Here is a 21829-nt window from a genome sequence, read left to right as displayed (position 1 = left end):
CAAGATGTTGAATTTCAAGGTAATGAATTTCATCTGGGTAAGATCCTAGTAGGTAGTTGTGACCATTTTAAGATCTCTAGTATCCTCACCAATTATTTTCTTATTAATTTCAGAGATTTTATTTATTGGGGATTATTATTATCTCAGCTTATTCTAAATTTATTTAAGGAATGTCATGCCACTGACAAGTCACTAAGAATCTTTCCAACAACATCAAAGTCCCACAAAAGAAATATACACATTATTACTTCAAAAATAAATGCGTTTAACATATGAAGGATTATTGATTTTTAACAGATAGTTTGCACAAAATAACCTAGTTTACACAAGTGTACAAAATAATTTTCTTAAAGTTTTAGCATTCAGGGAAGATAAATTATAATTTCATTGTGGTTTCCTTTCAGCAGACTTTTAATCTTGTTGAATGTGGGATTTCTTTTGTTATTTGATATTCCATGGGGAATTAAAAAAGAAATGCTTAGGTAGAGTTGGGTTTTAAGGGATTTTTGTACAAACAGAAGTCTCATCAAAGAACATGACCTTATTTTTGTAAACGAAAAGAACTTTTAATACCCTTGGTTTTATAAATAAAAATCGTGTTTATTTATCTCAGTCAATTAACACCATGGGTCATTTCATTTATAGGTGTGCCTTTTAATCACTATGGGTTTCCTTTGATGTTCATGTTTTCCCTCTGTGGAAAATGCAGGAATCCCTCCACCATCTTCTGTTTGTCCAGGCCATAAGTATGCGTGGAGGGTATAGAATAATCACCAAAACAAATGGAGCGATAATAATAGGGAAGAAGTTGGGAGCCCAAGTGCTGATCTTGTTCCCCCAATTCATATGATGAACCCGGCATTAAAGCTAACTGGCTATGAAAGCTAACAAAGTGAAACTTGCAGTAGATAGCCAGTGCCGCTGTGCTGCTGTGTACTCTCCTACTGCTGAGTGCTTCACTTCCTCTTTCAGGAAAACATAATCTATCCCAGAGTTCCATCACTATGCTACCTAATAAATGAATAAGACGTTATATAGCTGGAAAATAAAGGAGAAAGAAAACTCCAAAAGGAAATTAATTTTTTCAGATGAAATCTAACTTATGAATATAATTAGCAGGCTTAAATTGGACACCATCATCTAGCTTCTATTCTGAATTGTATTTCACTCATTCTTTCTTCTTTGGTAGCATAAAGGTTGAAAATAAGAAATTTAACATACAACATTATCTAACAAAGTTGGGCAGAGAACCTGGTTAGCAGTCCATTTTCCCTCTTTGGAAAACTGGAAAGAGACCAACTGTGCTGTATTGATCTGAGTGTGTTTAGGCCAGAGAGTTCACTATAAGAAGCTATATTTAGATGAAACCCATATAAAAATTGTGATTCTTTTTCTTATCAAAACATCGATATAAGGAGGACCAGGTTTATTAAATTTTGATATATAATTTATGAATTTATGAATGCAGAATAAATAATTTGTTATATTTAATACAACAGTTTGATAGAGACTCATCAATTTGTAACTTTCTCATTTGTCAGTTTTGGTAAATTTGGATAGCTTTGGGGAAGAAAATCAGTAGACAAAGCTTGCTTTAATATTCAAGAAAAATAAAAGTACTAGGGAAGAAGATTGTTATGTATCTCATTATTACTTTAATAGATAGAATTATAGTGAACTGTATAATAGTAATTGACCATTTGCCCTTTATATTAATGGTCCTTCTTTGTAGTTTACTATGCATTTTCACTTCTACCAGTTATTTAATCTTTATAGCCACCATGTTAGGCAGGCAGAGCAAATTTTATTATTCTCATAAATGAAGGGTAATAGTAATACACAGCTAGTACACAATAGATTCTGACCTGTTATTCCTATTATATCTTACTGCTGTTCTCTTATTAATTGTGTTTCAATAAATGGTTATTTTTAAAAATAATCCATGGAGGAAAATAGAATGTGAAAAAGTAATTAATAACATGCAAAATTGGGTAGGGGAATATTTGACCTACCCAAAATCAAAATAAACAATTTCCAGCCTTAAAAAAATTAATATACTTTATCACATTAACAATAAAAGGAAGAAATGGATCAAATAATAATATCAATAGATACAGAAAAAGCCTTTTGTGAAATTCAAAAGCCATTCATAATACCTTTCAGAAAACTAGAAATAGAAAATAACTTTCATAACATGATAAAAGATGGCTTTAGAAGCTGCAATCATTGGAAAACATTATTTGTTCATAGAAAGTTCAAATGACTCTACAGATAAACTGCTAAATTTTTGAATTTGAGGGAGTCAGTGGATATAGAATAAATAAAAATTCATAGTATTTCTATAAACTGGCCCCAAATAACTAGAAAATAAAATCTTAAAATGGATACTATTTATAATTGAACAACTAAACATCAAATGCCTAGGTATATATCCACCATAAGAAGTATAAGCATTCTCCATAGAAAACTACAAAACATTTTTGAGAAAAATCAAAGAAATTCTAAATATATGGAGTGATCTACTAAGTTTATGAATTATGAATCTACTAAATTTATGAAATTCAATATTTTGAAGAATGTGAATTCTCTCCCAGCTGACTTATACATGTAATGGAATCAAAATTAAAAACTTAAATGGAATTTCTGGAAGTTGATGCATGAGAATTCTGAAATGTATAAGGAAATGCAAAGAGTCTAGTATAGTGAATACAGGCTAGAAGAGGGCCAAAGTTGGGAAATCATCCTACCTGGTGTTCAGATTTACAATAAGTTCACGGTATAAGAAAGTGTGCTATTACTAGATATATAAGTGAACAACAAGACAGAATAGAGGTTCCAGAAACAGACTTAGAATGTAAGCAAGGCCTCTTGATTTATAAGAAGCTGCCACCAAAATAGTGTAAAAAAGAATGTATTGGAAAATAATTGGTGCTGAATCAAAATTAAATGATGCATGATTGATTTGATATCTATACTTAAAAGAAGAACCTTGACCTTTTATTTCACAACATATACACAAATCAATTCCACCTATACTACAGATGTAAATGTGGAAGTTATATAAAGCTTTTAGAGAAAAACATATGAGACCATCTGAGTTATTCTAGTATTGCCAGAGATGCTTTAAATAGGACACAAGGGCTTCCCTGGTGGCGCAGTGGTTGGGAGTCTGCCTACCGATGCGGGGAACACGGGTTCGTGTCCCGGTCCGGGAGGATCCCGCGTGCCGTGGCCGCTGGGCCTGCGCGTCCAGAGCCTGTGCTCTGCAATGGGAGAGGCCACAACAGTGAGAGGCCCGCGTACCGCAAAAAAAAATAAATAAATAATAAATAAATAAATAAATAAATAAAAAATAAAAAATAAATAGGACACAAGAACAAACCGTGAAAGAAAAAGTTCATAAACTCTTAAAATTAAGAACTTCCATTCATCAAAGGACACCATTAAAGAATGAAAAGACAAGCCACAGCTTAGAAAAAAATACTTAACGATACATATATCCAGCAAAGTACTCTCATCCGCAATAAATGAGGAACCCCTAACAAAACAATAAACTCAGGCAACCTAATTGAGAAAAACTGGTGAAAGGCTTGAAAATCACTTCTCAAAAGGGACTATACAAGTGGGCAATAAATACGAAAAGACATTTAATAGAATAATCATAGAAATTCAAATTAAAACCACCATGACTTGTCTCTACAAACTTTTCTATAGGGCTAAAATTTAAAAGTATAGATAAAAATGTAGACCAATAGTAACTCTCATATCTCAGGTGGAAAGGTAAATTTGTAAAGGTAAATTTTAAAAGTAAATATTTAAAAAATATTGGCACTATCAACTAGAGTTGGACATATGCATATATGACTCCACTTATAGATGTCACAAATTAGTGCACATGTACACCAAATATGTTAATATTTTGTAAAATATGTTAATAACAGCTTTATTCGTAGTAGTTTCCCCACAGAAATTCATCAACAGTAGAATGGATAAATTGCAGCTTATTCATAGAATGGAGTAATATATAGCAATATAGCGAAATGAAGTGTTGCCACACAAAAAATATGAATAAATCCAACAAAATTAATATTAAGAAAAATATGACAGACTGAAGAGAATATGTAGCTTGGAATTATAATTATATGAAGATCAAAACAAGCAAAACTTGTGTGTTGGGAGTGTTTGTTATTGACTGGGAATGGATGTGAGAGAATCTTCTGGTGTGAGGGTATTTTTTTCTATATTTTCATCTAGGTGGTGGTTATGTAGGGGTATTCATGTATAAAAATTTATCAATTCTTATATAATTATGTATGTTGTACCTCAAAGGAAAAGTGTAAAGCAAACCAATGGAAATAATATAGACCTTAATGAATAGAAAACACACTTACCACAACCATTTTATAAAGGATATACACCAATTGCAAAAATTTTGCATTTTTTAAACAAAATTTGATTAAGGTGAATATTGAATGTATATTCTGGATTTAAAAGAGTACAATAAAATTTCTTTAAACATTTTATCATTCAGATGTTTCAGCAATTTTGAAAAGTTTATTCTCCTTGTATCGTGTATGTAGGTATAAAATTGTGCATTTATCTCAAAAACCCAGCAATCTTTATATTTGCAATAGTTGGTTAATATTCCTGAAAGTTTAAAAAATTATTCACCCAACAATGTCTCAGCCTATCAAAAGTTATAATGTGGGTGTTATATCAATTGCCGTATTTGAATCATTTGTAACTGCATGTGACATGGAAAGAGGGGATAGACTGGACCCGGCTGCCACTGTAATGAAGAACAAACCCATGACTGTGCCATTACCACACTGACTTACAGCTCAGAAATTAACGTGCAGAAGTAGCCCAGAACAGCTTCTGTTGTTCAACACAAGTCCTTGATAACAGACAGGGATGTCTTTTTTATATGCTGTGTTTTGTTCTTATTTTTTATAATTTTCCCTAGCACAAATAATGTCTCTTAACAGAAGGGTTTTATATATATATATATATATATATATATATACACACACATATATGTGTATATATATATAATTCTTAATAATTCAACCAGAATTTTTCAAAACATACAAACATTTTTTCAAAACCATTCGCATGATCAGCTATCAGCAGACAAGTTAATCATTTAAAAATGATTAACTAGAGAGACTTTTGTACTTAACAGAATAAGACTTTCATAATATAATCAAGTTTATATTTAATCTTGAGGAAGAAACAAAGAACTATCAAAATTTTCTTACTAACATAATAATAGACCTTTAAAATATAATCAAAAAATGATCAAGTGAATTAATAAACTTGTTTCAAAATAGAGATGATAGTTTATCTGTTACACTTAACATATGCAGAAATTTAGCTCGGAGCTCATGGCATAGTGTATCTAATGTTTAGAATTAATTTTTCAGTTGTTATTGACATGCTATGTTACTTTACATACTGATAGAGAGCAAATGTTTTATACAAAATACATGATTTATTTAATAGTTTCTAAGATTTATTTGTTAATGAACTTGTTGCAAAGAAACTGCAGTGTTTGATTTTCCATCATTAAACTGTTAGTTTTTATGCAACATATTATTAATTTTGATAAACCTAACATAATACTTGTCACCATATTAGTTTTATGTTGCTGCCATAATAAATAACTGCAAACTTAGAAGCTTGAAAGAACACTACATTATTATCTTACAGTTCTGTATGTCAGAAGTCTTTTGTGAGTCTCACCTGATTAAAATCCAGTTGTCAGCAGGACTGCATTCTCTTCTGGAGGCTGGAAAAAGGCACCTGTTTTAGATTGTCAGCCGAACTCAGTTCCTTGGGGCTGTGGGAACTAGGCCCTATTTGCTTTCTGGCGGAGAGCAGAGGGCCATTTCTGCCATCTTGAGGCCGTCTGCATTTCTTGGCTTGTAGCCTCCTTCTTCCATCTTCAAAGGGGAAAAGGAAATGGGTCTCAAGTCTCTCTCTCTCACTTCAAATTTCTCCTGCTTCTTCCTTCACGTCCTCTGAACTTCAGTCAGGAAAAGATTTTCCACTTTGAAGAATTCATGTAATTAGAGAGTCACATCTATATAATCCAGAATAATCTTTTCATCTCAAGATCTGTATCTTTACTCACATCTGCAAAGTCCCCTCTGCTAGCATATTCATAAATTCCCGGGATTGGAGCTGTAATAGTTATCATTGAACCCCCAAGGAGACACCTTCTGAAGGGCTGATTTGAGCACAGATGCCTGGAAGAATGGAGCCCTGCATGGACTTCAGAGAGCTTCCATGAGTATCATTTTATTCAAAATCACGTTCATGAGTTTCTCCATTTGAGTGGTTCTAAATTTCACTACCTAACTGCATATGAACAGGTTTCCACATAAGGGCTATCCTCAGGTCAGTCATTACTCTGAGATCAAAGAAAGGTAACAACTGAAGATTTTACTACTGAAGATTTCTGGAGTGGATGTAGCATCTGATTCCAGGAGGCTTGCTCTTCCTTCCTTCTTTCCTTCTTTCCATTTTTCCTTTTCTTTTTGGAAAAAAAAGTTGAAAGAAAGAAACTTTCGTGAGGAAGAAAAGTTGGTCTGACATTGGCAAGTGTATAGGGTTAGGGAATGGCACTTGTTATGACCTGGGACAAAGTAAGGATGAATCCTACGAAACTCAGTAGCCTTGCCTATCTCATCTGAAGAGAGTGAGGTATATAAAGTGTTGTATCAATTTAAAACATGTATCACTCTTTCATATTTAAGTAATTGAAATACACAGGAAATTTATTATTGGTTTGTTCAAAACAGTTTGGGATAAGGTAATGTGAATGCTGCTTTTGTTCTTTTTCAGTTCTTGTAAATTGCTCATATCAGTTTGCAACCATGAAGATCCTCTGTAATTTAAAAAAATCAACTGTAGTTATTTCGTGTGAAACCGTTTTACTACTTTTTTTAATTTTAATCTCCTGAGTTGTGAGAACACAGCTTAGTAAAGTGTATAAAGGCAGCAAAGCAGGTAGTTTAGATTTCTGTTAGTCTTCCAAGGAAAACCTACAAGTAAACTGGAATACAACACTGAGAGATTATACAGTGAAATGCTTTTTCAAACTAGGATTAAAAGAACTGGAAACCTTATTATTTTTCTCAGTCAATATGTAAACGGGTAAATTCCTTTGTTTTTATGTTGTAAAAATTAATTGTGAATGTTCGTCTACAGAATAAAAAACACATAAAATGCCATCCATGTATAATACTCTGAAAAGTCCACTCATATAAGAATAGTTGGCAGAAGTAGATACTTTAGTGAAAATAAAAGCCATCAATGTTCAGTCCACCCATTTTTTTCCGTGTTGGTACCTCTGTGTTCAACAAGACATGAGTATTAGGCAGTTTCACTCATTTATTCATTCATTCAATAATGTTGACTGAGAGACTACTATGTACCAAGCACTGGGGCAAAAATTAATAAGGCATTGGGACTTCCCTGGCAGTCCAGTGGTTAAGACTCCGAGCTTCTGCTACAGGAGGCACTGGTTCCGTCCCTGGTCAGGGAACTAAAATCCCACAAGCTGTGCGGTGCAGCCAAAAAAAAAAAATTAATAAGGCATAGAAAGTTCATAGAAGTGATGAAATTAATACAGATATAATAACTATAATAAAACATTGTGATTGCAGTGACAGAGATATACATGGTATATAATATACTATATAGTACTGACTGTGCCTTACCTGTGCCAGTTTTCCAAGAAAAGTTGCAAATGCTAATCTTCACACATTTCACCACATAACAGTACATATATACAGTATTTACTATTAATGAACTAGGAATTACTTCCCAATAACAAATACTTTATTACAAATGCCAGGTTTATTGTTTATGTGTCCTGCATTGCTTCTAAAGAGATTTTAGCTTGTTCTACATTTTTTTCATTCTCTGGCTTTTTCATATCTGTCAAAAGATTAAAACTATAAAACTATGCGTATCTCTGTGTGTGTATAAGTATATAATTGTATTTGTCATATACTTTACTTACTTATGCAAAATTATCACATTGATGCTCTTGTACCTTCCTGCTAGGCTGACATGGCATATTGATACAAAAACCTAAAATATCTCTAACCAGCCTTTCCAGATAGACCAACAGTTTTAAGTTTCATTCACTTTTTCACCACCACTATCCAAATTAGTATCTAGACAACATCAAAGAAAAAAAGGCAGCCATAAAATGAATTACACATATACATCTCACTCTCTTCTATTGTATTGGATTTTCATAAAGTGTCTTACTTTGTGGGAAAAAATAAGTAAGTCAGTCAGAATTTCCCAAACGTTTTTCTTCTTTGAGACACTTCTGTTTCCGTACCATAATGCAGAAAGAAAGAAGTGGCTTTGAAAGAATAGTAAGTTGAGGAAAGGATGGGAAGGGAAGATGGTGTCTTCAGGAGGGATGTGTGATAACAAGAAGACCTTAGAGAGTTTAACAATTTCATGCTTCACAAAGATAACAAGGAAGAAGCAAAAAGAAGAAAAGAGGAATAAATACGTTGAGGAAAAGCAAAAAAAAGAGAAAAAGAAGGCATAGAGAGAAACAACCATGAATTTGGTGCATAATTATAATGACATATTTCTTTATGCCTTTATTTACTTTGGTCATGACTAGATGATGTACAGAATAAATCTTAGGGTTGTGGCCCCTGGGGAACCTATTATTGCAGAGATGTATTTCCAGAGTTGTTTGATGTTTGATTTATCTTATTTTAAGAGTTTTTCATTAAACCCCTGGAAAAACCTGGAAGATCTAAGAACCCAACCACTTAATTATTTTAAGAGTGTCATTGCTGACTATACAGAATTTACATATCCTCAAGGTGTTAACTCAATTTATTTTGTCCCTCCACCCTTAATTCCTAATTCCTGTTTCTCTCTGACTCCCATTGGTACTTTCCCTCATGAGCTGAGTTATGCAATATTTATCATTCTGTGTCTTCTCCACTGAGCACCATATTTTAAAGATCACTGGGCTGCTATGTTGTGTATCTAGTGTATTTCTTTTAATCACTTTACAGTCTTTCATGGTAGGTGACTACCACATTTTACTTAGCCATTCTGCAAAAAAATGTCCCCTACAAAATTAAACTTCCACTTGGCAACATAAAGTTAATCCTGGACCCCCAAAACAGAAGTTGCAGGAGTGGAAAAATTAACAGACCTCTAGCTTCCTATAATGCAAGAGCTGCATGAACCACATTTAATTAAAGAAAGTGTAGGGTAAATAAATCTGGGCATTGTTTATGGTGTCTTAATAGATCTGACAACTCTCTTCAAAGTTACTCTGTTTTGAGAGTACTTAAAAAGCTTATGAGCATCTCATTATTTTTTTAAGGTCTTGGAAACGTATTTGAACTATTAATTGGCTGTCTCCTTAGTGAGTGCCTCTGCTGGAAGAATAAAGAAAATGCTTTCCAGCAGTCTTTCTTTATGCGGGATCATAAGTACAGCCCAAGTAGATCTTAAATGAGAGGTCTAAATTGGAACTTTGTTTTGCATGATACTTATATATTAATTTAGGATCTAAAGCAGGGGTCAGCAAACATTTTGTGTAAAGGGAAAGACAATAAATAGTTTAGGCTTTGGGGTCCACTTAGCCTGTATTGCAGCTATTTAACTCTGCCACTGCAGTGCAGAAACAACCATAGACAGTGTATAAACAAATGGGTGTGACGGTGCTCCAGTAACTTTTATTTACAAAAGCAGGTAGTGGGCTGGATTCAGCTGGACAGCCATAGTTTCACGATCCCTGTTCTAGAATATGATTTTTCCCATACTGAGATGTAGTTATCTGAGGAAGTAGACGTGTCTAAAGATGAGCCTCTATAGAAAATTGCCTTAGGTATTTTAAATCCTATTTCTACTTGAGAATCTTTGCAAGGTTTGGACAGCGCCTCAGTGTGGACCACATCAGGTGGTTAGAGATGCTCATGATCTTTTGTTTCTCAGTAAGAGGAATATCTGAGAGGAACAAAAGAGAAAAAAACATTGGTGATAATTCTATCCATAGGATATTTTATTAGACTGCAAATTATTTGCTGTACGTTTCATATTTGGCACCTCTGGGTCAATGAGTCTAATGTTTTCTGACCCTGTATTCCCAAGGAAAAGACACTGAGGTGCATTTTTTTTTATTTTAAAGGACACTTTTTCTATGAGCCTCCAGTTTCTTTTGAAAGAGTGGTGTAATTCTATAGAGTATTCAGAAATGAGAGCATTTACACATATCAATCAGTAATCTTAAGGGCCCTGTAATTCACATTCATAATTAGGAAGTGATGTAGTCCCAAGACGGGAGTTAGGCTGAAATCAGATTGGACCCTCATCTTATTGCTGCTTTCTTCTTAAGCAGCCTTGGACAAGAAATTGGCTTTCCTGGCCTCCATTTTCTCATTGTCAATGTAAGAATTTTTTTAAATTTTCTACTCCTTAAGGACTTGCACCAAATTGTTAATACTATCTCTGGGATATAAAACTGACTGTGGTTATTGCACCGAGGGGCTTTAATTTTCTACTTCATGTACCTCTCTTTTATTTGTGTGTACTATAATCAGCATGCATCATTTTATAACAAATAGATTTTTTAAAGAAATACTTAAATTCTACCAGAATTTATACCATAACATGGATGTGGCAAAGAAATTGGCATTAAATATAAAAAGGAATTTTCAAGATTAAACATTTTCTACAAACATCAGGTGAGATCAGGTTACCTGACTACATCAATAAGGAATTATGAAATAGCATGTATTTTAGTTTCTCAATGAGTTTTCTCAATTTATGCCATAATATACACCCTGCAACCTCTTAGATCAATCTTCCTCTTATTTGTAATAAAGTTTCAAGGTACTGTTCTTATAGTTTCTGCATTTTTGTAGTACATTATCACTTTATGCTAAAGTTAGTTGATAATTCCTTGACTCTTTTTGCTGATGACCTTTTAAAGCTGCATAATTAGAATAAGTTGTGGTTATTGTATTGGAATCTCTATCCCATGGGCCAACTAGGCAGCACATTAATTCTCTGCATCACCCACTCCACGTGCAGTGCCCTCAGCACAAAGATATTATTCTTTGTAATTACATAAAGAAAGGGTCTATTTAGTGTTAACTGACCTTTCTGTGACTGATCAGCCTTTTCCACCAGTGAAGTAGAAATGTATATCATTAAAATGTGAGTAAATAGGAAACCTTTCTAAACTTAAACCATTCACATCAGGAGGTGCCCATGTAGAGGAGGTTGTTCAGTCTTTCATATGAAATGGTGAAAAGAGTAGCAGATGTTAAAAACATATTAAAATATTGACAATTGAAATAGAATTAAATTATAATAATGTGTAGGGATGTTTAAAAAGGAAATAATATGCAAATATGTTTCTGTTTAACAATCTTAAACAATATTAGAAGACACGTTATTAAATTCATATATATTCAGGATTAAATTTTTAAAGTTTATTTAATAAAGTAAAAAAAAAGTTTAGGGTAATTATTAGTACTGTGACTGTCACTTACTGAGGACATACATGTATTTGTTTAAATCGTGTATTTTAACTTGGAAAAATATATTGGAGATATAGATTACATTATACCGATTTTTACTGTCTTTTTCTCATTATATAATTTGTTTCTCTAATCACTTATACCAGATACTTTGAGGGGACTTAGAATTATATTGAAGAAAATTGGATCAAATAAAAATTTAATAGCTAATGTAAGTGGCATCCGTATTTAGCGATCCCTAAAGCCATTGAGTAGTTATAGGAGAAAAGCTACAGGCAACATGGAGGTAAATCTTCCTTTAGGAAAAAAAAAAAAAAAACAGAAAAACAACCCACAAACCCATATTAATTAGGTGCTTTTTAATATTTAACAAGCATCTATGTTTCCAAGCCAGATTTTTCCCTGCCAAGAACATATACGACACTTTGTGTATAAAATATCTTTAGAATCTATTCAAAAACTGACTCTTCCTTGAAGCTTTGCCCCTCACTTTCACTGGGCTGCTCTCTCATGGAACTAGTCTCATAGTTTGGATATGTCCTCCATCCTTCTTCATGTTTAATGTAATCTAATATAGTTAGTTTTAGGAATGCCTCAATTCCCCTATCTGATTGCAAGCTCCTTTGGCCCTGAAATTGTGTAGTTTTTCATGCTGGTATCAATAATTCCTGGTCAAATATATATACTGGACAGAGTCAAAGCATAATAAGGAAAAGCAGGGCTAATACCAAGTACTCATAAATTCCCAGTGGATGTTTTCTGAGTTCTGAGAGTCAATGTTGTACTGTCCATTAGTAAACTGTTGAGTAAACCAGCCGTAGCCAAATGTGTAAGCCCGTCAGGGAGCTCAGACAAGGAGTCCTGTGTGTGGTCGCTTACATGGGTGCTGAGATGGAGGACCCAAGCAAAGCATCCGCTGGTGTCTAGCAGTGACAAGTTTGACCGTCTAGCAGTGACAAGGTAGCAGGCTTTTATCAATGTCCTAAAGGTGCTCTTTGAACTCTCACAGTGTCCCCCACAGTGCTTTGTGTATACCAGTTGCTAATAAATTAGTGAATAGAGAGCATTTTGTCAAACATGATAATATGTAGAGTTTGAGGCATGTTACAACCTTGATGCAGAGGACTGATTTATGCATTTAAAAATCAAGAATGTTCAAGACTAATTATCGGAGAACTCGAGTTGGACAAGAGACTGGTTTCCATGGCAGCACAGACAAGGAAGTGGGTCCTGGGAGAGTTAAAACAGTTATGTGCTCCTTTGAGACTTCAGGGTATCGACACGTATCATTCTCACAGACTTACTCCTTGGAAACACTGGGGAGAGCTCTCGTTTTCTGTAGTAATTGGTGTATAGATTTTAAGGGAACAGCAATACAATATTGCCTCCATGCACACAGTAGGTGATGCATCTGAAAAGTATGCGTTTTCTCCGTGTCTGTTATATTGTTAGAGAATTAGCATGTATTTTAAGCATTTGTGGTCACCACGCTAATTCCCACAAATCAAAGAGAATGCTTTTGAATCAGTAGTGTTCACAGAGACTTGGAACCTCCATGTCTCATTTATTCTAAAGTCTGTCCCCTGCACATGCTGTGAATCAGTCTCAGTACTGATGCCTGCTTTAATAACATCAAAACGTCACTGTATGAAAAACTACCAATCCAGTGCCCTTAACTGGCAGAGATGTACCGAAAGCAAATGTGGGGACTGTGGAGATTGGGTGGTATGATATCAGTGGTGTAAGGCATGAGCATCTGTACAGAATCACATGCTACTGAAACATTGCTGCTTGGAGTGTTATGTATGATGCTGTGCATCAGTGAGATACTAAATATATGGGCACATTTCATTATTTACATCGTAACATTTTAAAGTCAAGAGATAACAGAACATTTAACATGATCTATGAAAGTCTAATTCACAAGTCATAGGAAATAATAATCTAATAGTCCTAAAGGGGCCAAGAAAACATTGTTCTCAACTGACTCATCCAGCTTTCTCAAATATATGCTGACCCAAATGGCAGAACAGCGTATATCACCAGCCAAATAAAATGATTCTTCTAAGATTCAGGTCACTGTTTATTTCTTCTATGAAGCCTTTTCTGACCCCGCTTTCCCCACCTGGTAGAATCAATTCAAAGTACTTCAAGAAATACCTCGAATGGACTTGGTTCCACTCTGCCTCCTCCCAGTCTAGCCTGTAATCCCTGGTAAAAAGGGGACACATCCAGCCTTCTCTTTAATCCCTGGGGTAACTATAGAGTTGGACCTATAAGGTAAACATACTAATGGTGTGCTAAACAACTGATTGAGCAAATGAATAAATGAATGAAAGCTAGAAGTGAGGATGCTCTAGAGTAACATTGATCAATAAATATCTGCAATACAACTTTTGCTTTTCGGTAGTTCTGGCAGCAAGTCAATTCTTTTGAACCATGGGACTAGAGTGAGTGTGGTGCAGTCGCTGTAAGGACACAGACACGGCAGCAACAGCCAGCAGAGCCCTGGCAAGATGCAAGAAAGCAAGGAGCTGTCTGCAGAAAACTATTAACAGCCGAGAATCAGGAGATGACAGACAGATCATCAGAAAAGATCATCTGAGACTGCCACACATAATCACATTAGGATCAGACAGTTAGAATTACAACTGGGTCAGAAGATGACAACTCTCTTACAATGAATGCATAATTGAGAGAAGGACCTTCCCATCTGCCCGGTGAACTGGATCCAAGTGCCTGTATTAAGAGTAACTGAGGGTATAGATGACATTATAAATTTAGTCGTAGGCACTAGGACTATTTTAATAACACTAAAGCATTTGTAAATAGCTATGTAGGTTTTCTACACCTACATGTACCACGCAAATATTTTGATCATAACCATCTCTCTAGAATGTTTAGATCAAGTTTTTTTCTTGTACTCTCCTTTGCCATTAGTCCATCTTAAATTAAAAACAAATGATCCCCTCCACCCTTCGCTTAAAAAAAAAAAAGTTCAAATGGATTTAGGCTTTCTCCAGAGTAAGTGTATCTGGCTGGACCTCCAGAGGTCTCAACATGTAGCATTACTCTGTTGCAATCAACTGTAGTCCAGAGTTGTGCAGGCCTCAGCTGTAAAGGTCTATGCACTTGACACATGGTCTTGCCAGTGAATACATCAGGTCCAATCAAATCATGGAATATGGAATTATGTAGATCAAAAACCCAAGACTGGTTATAGGTAACCAGCCTACCCATATTGACTTACAATGAAAAGTAGCTACCAAGGGGACCAAGTTCTAATTTCCTTCCAGCCTACCCATATTGACTTACAATGAAAAGTAGCTACCAAGGGGACCAAGTTCTAATTTCCTTCAGCAGCCCAATTTATCTATGTCAGCAAGCTATGTGTTAGCCAGATTTATGAAAAGAGGTTGGTAGAAATAGGCTCAGAACAAGGTTATTGTGTTATTTGATCTGATGGTTTAATGTCATTAGGTTTTATAAAGACAGCATTGTGTAGAGTTAGAGAACGCTGGCTTATGTTTATGAAGGAGGTATAGTGGATGGTGCGGAGTATGGGATCTGGAGCCAGTCGGCTTGGGTACAAAGCCAGGTCCTCCACTTAATATGTTTGTAACCTTGCACAAGATGCCTGGTGTTTCGGTTGCTATGGGTGCATAACAAATACCCCAAAACATCATGGCACAGGATTCTATGTGTCAGAAATTTGGACAGGACATAGCAGGGCCAGCTTGTCTCTTCTCACACATTCTAAACCATCATCTGGATGACTTGAAGACTAAGCATTGGAATCATCTTCAGATGACTCATTTACTCACAGTTGATGCTGTTATCTGAGACCTGAGCTAGGGTTGTTTACTGGAACACCTACAACACCAATAACCTCTCCATGTGGCCTGGATTCCTCACAACATAGTGGCTGGTCCAAGTGTAAATGTCCCCAAAGAGAGAGCCAGGCAGAAACTGTATGCTTTAAAAAAAAAAAATAAACTAGCTCTTTTAAATAAACTAGCCTGGGAAATCACACAGCATCATTTCCACCATACTCTATTGGCTGGAGAAGCCACAAGTCTCCCCAGGTTCAAAGGAAGGAGACATAGACTGTTCTTGATAGGGAGTGACAGGTTCTGGAAGAACATGTGGGAATGAAAATATTTCTGTGGGCATTTTTGGAAAATACAAGTTGCCTCACCTGACTTCTCATTGACTTTCCTTCCCTATCTGTAATTATAATAACTAGGACAGTAGCCATTCCATTATATGTGGAATGCATAAGTTAACATTCAAATTCAGCCTTATTTCTAAGTTCTTGTCTATATATCACAAGGTGAAACATAAATAGATGATATGTGGTCTATATTTGTCCAAAAAGAACTCATTTCTCATTATAATTCCCTATTCCCCACTTACCCAGGGGGAGAGGGAAAGGAGAAGGGGAAGAGTGAGAAAAAGAAGCTGAAAATGGAGAAAGTGGAGGGAAAATCCTAGATGAAATATATGGTTTAAAGAATAATAAAGGTCAAGTGGAAAAAAAAGGGAAAACTACTATTTTGATATATTGGGGTCACAATCTGCCTTCATTTTTCAGCATTTTTGGTGACAGAAGAGGCCAGGTCTTGCTTTAGCAATGGCTTCTCATTACTTTTAGGATCATGGGCTAATTAGGTAATTCAAAAAGAAACCTACTGTGCACAGTTTCAAGGGAGTCACGTGCCTTGTGAAAATCAATGATGCACCCAGAGAAAGAACTCTTGCTCAGTCTGGACAGTGTGGTATATCCTTAGAATAATGTTCAAATACTCAATTTAAAAACATTGTATGAATTCTTTTTATATACATCCTTAAAATCTTCACCTCTGAAGTAGTATAGTATCAAATAATACAAATAAATGTGCGTCATTTTAATATCATCAGTAAGTTATTCCATGGAAGTGGGCCAATAAAATCTGTAGTTCTAAAGTGATAAATGCGTGCATTTCCTAACTGTTTATTCTGTGTACTCATTCATTCATTTACTAAAAACTTGTGTACCCACTAATGTCAGCTCTGCTTTGTACAATATATCTTACAGGTAAACAAAATGATGGTGTCAGCCTTCATGGAATTTATAAGTAATTTTTGTTCACCCTTTATAAACATAATCTTTATTTCCTAATAAAGTGTTGGGGTAATAAGCTGAATATACCCCCAAACATCAAAGTTTAACAAATAATTTGAGATAACAGAACAAACCCTCCTCAAGCTAAGTATTTTCCTTACTAAATTCTAGGCAACATGGAAACTATTAACAGACATTCAACCTCTCTTCTCTTTATCAATCCATATTCCCAATGTTTCATCATCTTTATAATCATTAATAATGGGAATTGAATACATACCAATAAATCTGGCTTTGAGAAATTGTTTATTCAGACCTTTGGGGTGAGTTTAATGCATATGGAAAACACAAAAAAATGCAAAAGATTGTAAATTCTATATATATTTCTATGATTTTTAAATGTAAATCTTTCCCATAAGACCACAAATTCTTGAGGTTCACCATTACATCTTAAATCTTGGCATACCGTAGTTACTAAATTAAAAGTTTTGAATAAGCAACTGAATAAAAATGAGAATGAATGAATGAATAAAATAATATTGTAAATCAACTCAGAGTGCAGTTATTTTAACCTATAGAGATTACAATCAAATTTATCTTTAATGGTTTTAGAAACAAACTTTTTGTTTAAGTTTGCGTTTAGTCAAGACCTTAAGTAGAAAGACTCTACTGATAAGATTTAGCTGGATTGAATTTAAAAGCATGTAAAAGCCATCTACTTCTGTTATTAGTTCCTTCTTTCTTCTCACCCTTTTATTATATTGCCAACTCCAACTTCTGTGCCTTTATTTAATATCTTCTACTGCTTGCTGTTCAACTCCAGTAGTGGTAGCATTATTTCACCTGGACACATATCCACCAATAATTATCATTCACTGTTTGTTTCATTTGCATGTTATAATACCATTGGTTAAAATTAAACCAGTCAGAGTTGTGAGGTGGAACCACAGTTAAACATTAAAAAACATTTTCAGTGTCAGCAGAATACATTATTTAAAATTAAAAAACTTAAACTTCGTTGCACATCTGAAGGTCACTGACTTTCAGGAATAGGTAGTGAATTGGTAAATCCTTCTATACATTCATTACTGAGAAATGATAATGTAAAGTATCATGACTGATGTAACAATGTTTTGAAGATTCATTGGCCTAAATACACAGTTCATTTTCTTAGTATCTACTCTAATCATGGCATATAAAACAGTAACAACTGGTGTCATACAGAAATTGAAAATATAGTTATTTGGAAATAAAACTATACATTACACAATGAGCGAAGCATAAAGTACCAAATATATCCCCAATTAAATTCCATTAAATAAGTTTAAAACAAATTCCACAAATTTTGTAGCACTCCTCTCAAATTCAACATTTATAATAGCCATCTGGGTCTTGAAAGAAATGTAATTGAGAAGTAGAATATCTCAGGTATCAGAATGTGCTTAAGTCAAACAACAAACAAAAAAACTCAAAATAATTTCTTCTCATGCCTCCTTTAGAACATGTATCAAACTTGAAGTTAATCACTTGAGGATTAGATTTTCGTATTAGTGTTAAGACATCAAAAAGAATTGTAACCATCTTTTCAAAGGTATCTCCACCAAAGAAAAATATTCATAGACACTTTGTCCTCCTACCAAAAGATAATTCTGTGATTTTAAGCAAGTTTATTAGATAGAAGTTTCTAAAGTTTTAAATTATTGTGCCAGAATTAGGACAAGGACACTTAAAATTGTTCTCAGTTCATCATTTTGACTTTTTGAAGAACACCTATGACATAGTGTTAATCATTAGGGATCAATATGGATACCAGGCTTTCATGAGAAGTATGTTTGTTGGCCTTAATAAATCTTCTTCAAGTGTGTAGATAGAGAAATATTTGTACAGGCAATTTTCTGCTGAATTACATTTCCTCCGTGCACATTCTCATACTGCGATATATTTTTTAACAAATTATACTAAAGGTTTGATGTGATAGCAGTTTTCCCAAAGAGACATTTTTAAGTGCTTCACAATGGTTATTTTTATATCGAGTTATTTAATCATCATTATCATTGTCATGGTTAATCTGCATTTATATATTTTGAAAACTTTCTGCTACTATAAATAATGTTGTAACAAATAAAGCTTTTTGATTAGGATAAATTTCCATAAGATGAATTACTAGATTAACAGGTTTGAAAATATTTAAGGCTGTTGATAAATTCCATATTTTTTGAAGCAGCCAAAGAAAACTTTCTGTGCTAGAAATGTAAAAAGAATCAGCAGCTAAACTGAATCACACCTCTAACTTAAAATGAAAGGCAGCCCCTAATTTGCGAGTGGGTAATGTTGGCAAAAGTTACATTCTGAGGGTTTTGTATTAGATTTAACATATATATATATTTAGTCATGGGGAGTGTTGTAAAGTTCTCAGCTGCTCACAGAGCAGATTTAGCTTTGAATATAGCTAAAGTATACTAGTAACAAATAATGGCTTTCTCTGGGTGCTTCTAAATGTTGAGTTCCTTGCTCCTCGTCTGTTTTACTCTTTACTTCTCTGTGTTTTGAATGTTTTCTGTGAGTGCCACCACCCTGAACCTCCTGGAAATATGATTCTAAGCTTCCAAATGTCTTCTATCTACTTGAGCACTGGGGCTTGAGAAAATGAAAAGGGGTGGGAAATTGGAGGAAATCTTCTAGGATGCTGAGTGAAGCCTCCAGGGCTGGGTACTTCCCAAGGCATTGTGGAGGGAGGTCTGGGAAAGAAGGAGAACAAAATTCAGACAGACTCTGATGAATCAATGTTCAAAAATAAATAAATAAATAAAAAGACCACTTGCATCAAGAAAGAAAATTATTAAATCCAAGGAGGATATTAGTGTCAAGGGACACATCTTCTTGGTTTTATTTTTCTACAATATATAATGTAATACTTCTAGATAATTCAAATGTAAAAATTCAAACATAAATTTAAATGATTTAATTAAATACGTGTATATATTTTTCTTCTAGAAAATACAAGATGATTCACTAGAAGAAAATCTACATTTAGCTCAGGAGTATCAGAAATTACAGAATATATTCTTAACAGTAAAGGACAACTATTTCAACCTATATGGAAAACAGCTATTACTTGATGGTTCGATTCGAGATAAGAAACAGGTAGGTTTTTCATATTTTTCTAAAATAATGATTTACTTGACGTATGTACCACAAAAAGTAACAAGTAGTCAGTCATGGGGTCTCCAATCTTATGGTGGTCTTTTATATGCCACCAAATGGCATGTTTTCTTTTTGTAAAGTTTTGTTTTATATTTTTATCAATTTTTATCATTTTGAAGTTGAATTTTGAAAAAATATTTGAGAAATGAAAAAGCATACTTTCTAATCCACAATTTTATACTAATTTGCTTTTAATTATTGTGACCTCAACTACCAAATATTTGTAATGCATAGATTTAAATATATTATCATATATTTCAAATTTCAGTTCCATATGTAGGTAACTTTCCATGATATACCTTTAATTCTTCCTCATGATGTATGGGCTCCATATTTTGGTTCCTATTTTCTTATTAAATATGAGGCTTAATTAGAAACTTGTAGAAACTTGACCTCCCTGGTTTCTGGAAATCACCAGAAATTCTAAAATATTTTGTAAAGTCTTCTATAATACTAAAAGTGGAAAAGGAAAACACACAATATGCCCACAAATACAAAAGCAAAGAGAAAGGTCCATTCTTAGAGTGTTAAGATACAGTCACTTCCTCTATATTCTTCTCCAGTTACTCATTGACAGGAAAAGTTATTTTCCTTTGAATCTTTGTTTCCTCCCAGAATTTAAATTTCAGAAACTAGAGGCATGATTAATTTTTAACAATTCACCTACCTGTAAAAACCAGTAGATTGCTAATGAATACTTTCTCCTGTTGTCACCGAGATTACTACACTATCAATTAGTAGCTTAAAACTTCAGTACTATATTTACTATTATGGGATATTGGGAGGACAGGCCAGGATTTGAGTGTAAGCTCTACCAATTACTAGCTCAGTGATCTTGGCCAATTATTTACCCTTTATGACCTCAGTTTTCTCATTGATAAAGTGAAATTTACCTCAGAGGAAAAGTTTGATTAGAAATAAAAAAGAGACCAACTGCCATAGTTACTTTGAAAATAAAATTACTATGCAACTGTGTGTAACTATTACATTACATTCATCTACTATGCTGCTTATAAACACACTGTATTTCCCATTCATCTACTCTCACGCAAGTTAAAGCTTCCAAATATATTGGGAGAGAGAGTGTGTATTTTTCTCTTAAAAATTTGTATTGAAGTAGTAGCAAGATGAAGGTAGATCAAGAAATAAGTGTGTTTGGAAAAGAATTAAGAATACAACTATATGCCAAAATTTTAGTGTCCTCAAACCATTGTGCAGGATTCAAAGAAAGGATATCAGTGTATCCATGGAGGTTTTGCCAATCACTTCACGCATTTGACATTGTTATTGAGTTTAAACCTATTTCATTTGTTGCCGGTAATTGAGGAGGATAAAAGAATCAATGGCTCTACTGTATTCCCTTTTCTAACCAGGAGGGAAACAAAAATAAATTTTTATCTATAGTTGTTATCAGTTTGCATAGAATCCTTTGGTGGCAAATGACAAATAAATTAGATACTGGCATAACTAGTGAAGAATTCATGCCTTTAAGAAAGATCCCTAAACATAGTATTTCCATAGTAAGAACCAAGCTGTCTTGATGTCATTTTTGGAATTAAAGCACATCCTGATTCGAGATCCAAGGAGTGAGACCCTGGTATAAACAGTGGAGCATGCTAAGAGATTGGGTTTATGTTTGTGATGATCCCTCAAACGAATCACCTTTAGCACACAGGTTTCGGGGAAACTTTCAAAGATTTATTTGTACTTCCAATCATTTTTCATTTCCATTCTTCAGCGATGGAGGTCATTAAGTGCAGGCTGCCCTTGTCGGTGTCATGTAGGATCAATTTGCTGCAATGGACAGAGAGGCCTTATTGATGCTGTTAAATCTGTCAGTGAGAGATCATATGTCATTAGCGTCTAATGCACTGCTTACAGAATGGAATTCGGCCATCAAAACCGAGAAAACCCTTTAATATTTTAGTCCATTCTCTTGATAGTGCAGCATTTCCCTTGACCAGTCTAGTTTTGG

At 34.2% G+C, this 21829-nt stretch overlaps 1 protein-coding gene across 1 annotated transcript in view; it reads left to right on the top strand.

Moving 5' to 3' along the window:
• Positions 1-21829, top strand: part of CCDC178 (coiled-coil domain containing 178) — a gene marked incomplete at both ends in the record, with an annotated part of 393288 nt that overhangs the window by 227763 nt on the left and 143696 nt on the right. Inside the window, one exon of the mRNA XM_081252141.1 lies at positions 19645-19794. Coding sequence (XP_081108267.1) covers positions 19645-19794 — 150 coding nt within the window. The remainder of the gene's footprint in view (positions 1-19644; positions 19795-21829) is intronic.

This window comes from Mesoplodon bidens, assembly GCF_964165515.1.
Source record: "Mesoplodon bidens genome assembly, chromosome: 13".
Lineage (NCBI taxonomy): Eukaryota > Metazoa > Chordata > Mammalia > Artiodactyla > Ziphiidae > Mesoplodon > Mesoplodon bidens.
Note: the sequence above shows the minus strand (reverse complement) of the source record. Positions and strands in the feature narration are given on the sequence as shown.